Source organism: Solanum pennellii, chromosome 12 (genome assembly GCF_001406875.1).
Source record: "Solanum pennellii chromosome 12, SPENNV200".
NCBI lineage: Eukaryota > Viridiplantae > Streptophyta > Magnoliopsida > Solanales > Solanaceae > Solanum > Solanum pennellii.
In genome coordinates this window covers 56,792,087-56,799,579 of record NC_028648.1, presented here as the reverse complement: position 1 = coordinate 56,799,579, position 7,493 = coordinate 56,792,087, and the positions used below count along the sequence as shown (strand labels likewise).

The window sequence follows — 7,493 nt, the reverse complement described above, 5'->3', positions numbered from 1 at the left end:
CTTTGTTGGAACACGTTAGGCAACCTGTTTCACACTTTGATGTCAAGTTAAAATCAGTAATTATTAGGTCGTGTAGAATATCACATCACTTTCTTTCTCCAGATGCTTCAAGGTTTCTCCTGCATATTTAGGATCCATTGAAAAAAAGTTGATCTTCTTCCACAAACCCTTCAGTGGGTCATAAACCTTCACTTCAGTTCCAACAGGAGAATCAAAGCTTCAAACTGATTAAGAAAATCGCAAGGAATCCGTCCGTCGCCCTGAGAGACTGAGAAACGACAGGCGAGAGTCTTGCTGCTCCGTTGTGTTTACTGGTTGCCGAGACGCCGGCTGACGTAGAGTGGCTGTGAGTGAACGGAGAAGATAGAGGGGCTGGAGGTTGTGGCCGGTGAGGGCTGTAATTTTTGGAGATTATATCTCAAGTTTAAGAGGGTTTGATTAAGTTTATAAGTGATTTTAGGAGAAATATTAGATTGAAAGTAAAAAAAAAAGGTTATATTTATGGAATTATATCACAATTGTATTAAAGTTGTTTATATATATATTTGAATTATATTAAAATCATAAATAATAAATTATATTCAAGAGTAGTACAAGTTTAATTCAGTCTATAGATTATTATTGTTATGTTTTTCATTAGTTATGTTTTCATTTATTCTTAATTTTATTTTCTAATTCAACTTTAATATTGTGTAATATTTTTTTAATGCAAATTTAATTCATTTTGTAGTTTGTTATTTGTCACTATTAGAATACTTATTCAATTTATTATTAATATAAGTTTAATTCACTCTGTAGATCATTCTTGTCTTTCATTAGTTACTTTTTTCATTCATGCTTAATTTTCTCTTCTAATTCAATTTTAGTATTTGTGTAATCCACTTTTAAGGCAAATTTAATTCGTTTTGTAGTTTATTGGTTGATTTGTTACTATTGAATTACTTGTTTAATTCATTATTGATACAAGTTTAATTTACTCTATAATCAACGCTTGGTCTTTCATTAGTTACGTTTTTTTATTCATGATTAATTCTCTCTTCTAATTCAACTTTAATATTTTTTTATACACTTTTTATACAACTTTAATTCATTTTACAGTTTATTGATTGATTAGTTACTATTAAATTATTGGTTTATTTCATTATTGATATAAATTTTATTCAGTTTACAGATAATAAGATGCTCTTTTATTTGCCACATTTTACATTTAATTTAGTTGCTTCTCTTTTTTTGAGAGATCGAACAAGAGAACTAAAAGAAGTGGGTAACGAGAAGAGATGAAGAAATAGAGCGAGCGAGAGAAAAAAGAGCGAAAAAGTGAGAAAAAAAAGAGCGAGAGAGACAATTTAATAAAATACATAATATTGTCATATATTCAAATTGTAATAATTAAAGAGTATATTTAAAATAAGTAATTATTCTTGTAAAAGAAATCTACTCAAGTAATTAATCCTTGTTTTTTCTACTTATCCTATCAATTTTTTTTATTTATCGAAAAATATTAGTAGTTTAGTTGGTTAGCTAGATGATCTTCCATGTTGTTGGTTAGAATTCGATTGCCACTGTGATCCCCTCCCCTATTTCCCCTTAGAAAAGAAGCAGTTTTATTCATCGTCCTTGCTTAATAAACCATTGTGATAATTTTGAAACAATATGAAAAGATTTCAACTAATGAAACTATATCCTAAGTCAAAGACTAAATATAGAATGAAATAAAATATAATTTATTAGTTTACTACCAGGTTATGATTAACTGTTAAGAAAAAATCTCCAATCAATAAAAATTGATACTTCGATAATAAGAAAATCAAATCTGTTAAAGCATATTCATTAATAATAAATTAATAACTTCTTTTCGATTCAATTATGAATTTCGATTTTGTTTTGGACCGTCTAGTTTCAACCCAACTTTATTCTCTTTATATATAATAATATATAGGAAAATTTTAACATATAGCCACTTAAAAATAATTAATTACTCTCCATAACTATAGTTTGATAATTACAATTCTAGCTACATGTTATATGGAGGAGAGAATGGAGGAGAGAGGCGAGCGAGACTGGGAGAGAGAGGGGGAAAAAGTGGGAGAAAGGTGAATTGTATATGTATATTGGTTAGATAATTATATATTATACATATGTATTTGTATATATGGCAAGAGTGGGAGAGGGAGCAGAGAGGCGAGCGAGACTGGAAGAGGGAGGAGATAGGCGAGTGAGAGCGAGAGAGAGAGGAGAGATGCGAGAGAGAGGACAGAGAGTGGGAGAGTGGTGAATTGTATATGTATATAATTGTTTATTATACATATACATTTGTATATAGGGCAAGCGAGATTGGGAGAGGGAGGAGAGAGTCGAGCGAGATTGGGAGATGGAGGGGAGAGACGAGCGAGTGAGGGCAAAGAAAGGGAGAGAGGTGAATTGTATATGTATATAGGTTAAATAATTGTATATTATACATATGTATTTGTATATTCTGACGAATTATACACATACAAACATGACTAATTATACAAATTTGAAGTCAGCCCACGTAATTAACGTATAATGTTAGTCACGAGTAGTAATTATAACAAACTATAGTTATGATGAGTAATTTAATAGTATAAATTTGCTTTGTTACGTAATTTTACCTATTATATATATATATATATATATATATATATATATATATATAAATTTGTTAATTCGCAGAAAGATGTTTTATTTCCTCATTAACTTTTAACATATTAGAAATTAAAATCAGTATCTCCTTCAAATTCCGATATTCGCGTGCTTCCCGCCAAACAAACAGCCATGAATGGCCGCCGGCGACGATTCCTCGCGCCGACTTCAACTCCTTCTCCGTCGATCGGCGATCTCCGTGTTAAGTTCTCTCGAATTGTTTCTCATCAGGAACAGCTCAAACTCGCCTTCAATCAGCTAGATTTTCAGATCCGAACTGGCTTGCAGGAAGTACAAATTCTTCAAACTCCTAATTTTAATATTACGTTCCATCTGTCAAAACTTAAAAGCAAATGGAGAGTTGTAAATTTGACGTTTTGATTTGTGTTTTGGTTCTTTGAAGGCTGCTGATGTGTTTGAATCGTTAGCTAATCCACTGATGAAGCTAGTAGGATTGAAGACTGTTGAAATGGCTGAGGAAGGAAAAATCAATACTGTTGTCTTCGATTATGATCATTTTTATTCTGATGTACTCTTTCGTCCAACTCGTATACTCTGTTATCTCCATTTGTTTAATCAATATCTGAACTCTGAAGTTCTGTTTGAGCCTGTTGATAATTGTCATGATAAACTCCTATGTATATTCGGTTTCTCAATTCTATGTTTACTTCCCCAGAGAGAGTGAAAAATAATGGTTTCGGTGACAGGACTGCAAGAGAAACGAGAATGGAGCTGAAAGGACGGTGAGAAAAGAGGCTAGTGAAATTGAGGTAATATGTAACGAGTTTGAGTTTCTGTATGCATTGATAATGGGCAGATTTCCTTTTCATTTTATATGACTCTAAGCTCAAGATGTTAGTTTAATTTATGCACTCCTATTACATTATTCATAGTGATTGAAAGCCCAGTTTGATAGAGAGACAATCTGAGTATAAAACTTGAACAGTTAAATGAACTTTACGTTTTGAAACTTGTGAAATTGTAATAGTTTCAAACAGTGTAATGTTCCAAGACANATATATATATATATATATATATATAAATTTGTTAATTCGCAGAAAGATGTTTTATTTCCTCATTAACTTTTAACATATTAGAAATTAAAATCAGTATCTCCTTCAAATTCCGATATTCGCGTGCTTCCCGCCAAACAAACAGCCATGAATGGCCGCCGGCGACGATTCCTCGCGCCGACTTCAACTCCTTCTCCGTCGATCGGCGATCTCCGTGTTAAGTTCTCTCGAATTGTTTCTCATCAGGAACAGCTCAAACTCGCCTTCAATCAGCTAGATTTTCAGATCCGAACTGGCTTGCAGGAAGTACAAATTCTTCAAACTCCTAATTTTAATATTACGTTCCATCTGTCAAAACTTAAAAGCAAATGGAGAGTTGTAAATTTGACGTTTTGATTTGTGTTTTGGTTCTTTGAAGGCTGCTGATGTGTTTGAATCGTTAGCTAATCCACTGATGAAGCTAGTAGGATTGAAGACTGTTGAAATGGCTGAGGAAGGAAAAATCAATACTGTTGTCTTCGATTATGATCATTTTTATTCTGATGTACTCTTTCGTCCAACTCGTATACTCTGTTATCTCCATTTGTTTAATCAATATCTGAACTCTGAAGTTCTGTTTGAGCCTGTTGATAATTGTCATGATAAACTCCTATGTATATTCGGTTTCTCAATTCTATGTTTACTTCCCCAGAGAGAGTGAAAAATAATGGTTTCGGTGACAGGACTGCAAGAGAAACGAGAATGGAGCTGAAAGGACGGTGAGAAAAGAGGCTAGTGAAATTGAGGTAATATGTAACGAGTTTGAGTTTCTGTATGCATTGATAATGGGCAGATTTCCTTTTCATTTTATATGACTCTAAGCTCAAGATGTTAGTTTAATTTATGCACTCCTATTACATTATTCATAGTGATTGAAAGCCCAGTTTGATAGAGAGACAATCTGAGTATAAAACTTGAACAGTTAAATGAACTTTACGTTTTGAAACTTGTGAAATTGTAATAGTTTCAAACAGTGTAATGTTCCAAGACAGAAAGTGTGTGATATAATTAGAATAGCAGGAGTCTGCGTATGATGTGTATTTCTATCAGTAATTGAACCTTGAGATTAATTGGAGCGGCAATGATTTCCAGCTGCTAATCTTGACACCTATATGTGTATCAAGCAATTGGATGGACACTGTTTTCATTTAAATGACAAAAGCATGAAGTCTAGAAGTGATTGAAGGATATATCGATGCTCCATACAGATCTGAAACTCTATCTTTTACTCACTCTGCCTGTGTGTATCCAATATTTTGTGATCTTTAAGGTGGTAATGCAATGTTAATCGATGTTTAGCATTGAGGTCTAAGCTGAGTTTATTGGTAATTGTCTACTTACCCTTCAAGATGTTGCCAAAATACTACTTGTATCAAGCCTCATGAATAACACCAACTTAATGAATTGTTGGGATGGGATGACTCTTCAAAAGATACCCATGAATTTCGACATAAAGTGGTTGATGATAGATGTGAACTTGGTTTCTCAATTTGTAAATGCAGGACGAAGGCTATATGAATAGAGCCAAAACTGTTGGCAGAGAGCTAATCCAGAAACAAGAGATGCAGCTAATGCAGTTGATCCAATTGCTAAAACAAGTTGAATCCCAAGTAAATACAAGCCAAACCAACATTCTTCAGACCCTTAGTGACCATCAAAATTCCATACATAATGTTTTCAAGAAAGCTGTTACATATGTTTCTACCATTCACCAAACAGGTGAAAATAATGACACTTCTTTGATCACAATTCAACTTCTAAGACACATATTCCGTCTTGTTGTTACTACACTGAGCTCGGTAGAGTATGGAGTGGACAACCTGGTAGATGAGCTAGCCACAAGAATGTGTAGTCCAATGGTCGACTATGTCAAGGGTCTTAAGCTAGAAGTCAGATCAGGAAGATGTCATCACCTACTGAGCATAGTGGAAGAGATGGGAGGAGCAATGAGAACAGGGAGGACAGAGTTGGAGGAAGCAAGGAAGAAGGCAAGAATAGCAGAACATAATAGACTTGAGGTGTTGTACAAGTTGAAGAAATCAGAAGAAATGGCAAGGAAATATCAAGGATTCCTTTCGAAAGCCAAGAATGGATCAAAGGAATTTGAGCCAGAGAAGGTATTAATCATACTTGATTAGCTTACTGCAAATTCAGTTAATGTAAACCATGTCTTTAGTCTGAAGAGAAAAACTTCTTCACTATGGGTGGTCAAGGATGCATTGTCTCTAAGAATCATGCTATTTAGTAATTAAATCTACCTCCCATACTACATATGCTGATAATTTGGTGACAATTCATTTGCTGTCATTATATGAATTTGATCTTTTTATGCCAAAACCTTTTGAACTCGTTATATTTCTTGTTATGATCTTCAGTTATTTATTGAAGGAATTTAAAATTGTTACTTTTCCAAAATTAACGAATTCAATTATTGTTTGGATGGTGGAATACACGCTTCTGAGAATGTACATATGCTTAGAAAGACATGGTGAATGAAACATCTTAATATGGATGGAATTTATACAGACAATAGTCATCCACTCACATATGCTTTTCTCAATCCCTGTGCATTAAACATTGTGTAGCACGTCTCCTTTCCTTAGTTTTTCTATATTATGTAGTATTACAACTTCAATTAGGATCCAGTTTTCTTATTTATATTTCAATTTTCGAAATGAGAATTGCTTGTTAACTGGTTTGATTAGTAGCTGCATTTGAGAAATATCGTCTCTGCACACTTGTAAACCTTTTAGGCTACTGACAATGCTATTGTTTGAAATTTTTTGTTTTATCGTAAAGATTGTAGTGAAGGAACGGGATCATGCTATAGAGGACAACCTACTGTGGGAGCTACTACAGAAGAAGAGAAAATTAGGCATGGGAAATGGCAGCAGTAAACCATGTGGCCGCTCATTGAAACAGTTGAAAGAGCTAGGTCCACGAACCCCGCACTTGGGTCCCTCCTCTTCACCTACATACAGTTCAAATGGGCAGCGTTTGCTACCCATGATACCCCTGGGTACCTCACCTTCACTGACGTATCCACAACATAAACCTCAGAAAAAGGTCAAATCCGGATTTCATACTTAAGATTTTAGCATATGGCCTGCAGGTCACATACTGATAGGAGGCTTGGACCAGTTTGCCTTTGGCTTGGTTTTCGTAACTATACCTCGATTACCTTTTAACTTTTACTACAAAGTGCTTCAGTGGTTTTGCCATTTTTGCATGCTGTTATTCCACCATGTTGACAGTATATAAACTTTAGAGTGGATTCACTTATTAAACATTCTAAACCATGAAAATATCCTCTAGTGTGGACAGCGTTACAAGCAAAAACTGTCTGCAAATCAGTGAAGAGCTACCATGTCCCAACTGCATTATTAATTGAGTAAGAGAAACATAGTTACTTCCTAAAGAAAGCAGTAGTAGTAGTATATGTTAAACAATAGCGGAAATGCAGATGCATTAATGTCGATATAGGAACTAAATAACCCTGTTCACTATGATAAACATTTCTAGAGGAGTTCGGTCAGAGCTAAGGAAGTAGGCATATTAGGAATTTGAACAGGTGTGACACTTGAAGCTTTCTAAAGCAGGTATTCAACAAATATTAGCACATATTAATTCAGATTGTGTATTTCTGTGTAGCGATCTTCAACTATCAGGCAACATGGATGCAATTCTGTAACATAAATGATATTTCATAAGCGTGATCTATTTTCGTCACATATGGGCATTCTATAACTATATAAATGAGATCAATCAATGCAAAGA

At 34.0% G+C, this 7,493-nt stretch overlaps 1 protein-coding gene across 1 annotated transcript; it reads left to right on the top strand.

Moving 5' to 3' along the window:
* Nucleotides 1-3,786: 3,786 nt before the first annotated feature.
* On the top strand, nt 3,787-7,074 carry LOC107006889. The gene is made up of 5 exons (XM_015205404.2): nt 3,787-3,983; nt 4,096-4,221; nt 4,400-4,462; nt 5,219-5,833; nt 6,516-7,074. The coding sequence occupies exons 1-5, from the start codon at nt 3,825-3,827 to the stop codon at nt 6,804-6,806; spliced, it is 1,254 nt and encodes a 417-aa protein (XP_015060890.1). The 5' UTR covers nt 3,787-3,824; the 3' UTR covers nt 6,807-7,074.
* The last annotated feature ends 419 nt before the right edge of the window (nt 7,075-7,493 follow it).

Bases quoted from the DNA above. Each gene is read 5' to 3' on its own strand.
- LOC107006889 (XM_015205404.2), top strand. From the start codon at position 3,825: ATGAATGGCCGCCGGCGACGATTCCTCGCGCCGACTTCAACTCCTTCT. The intron at 3,984-4,095 runs GTACAAATTCTT...GGTTCTTTGAAG, and splicing joins TCCGAACTGGCTTGCAGGAA to GCTGCTGATGTGTTTGAATC. The intron at 4,222-4,399 runs GTACTCTTTCGT...TTTCGGTGACAG, and splicing joins ATGATCATTTTTATTCTGAT to GACTGCAAGAGAAACGAGAA.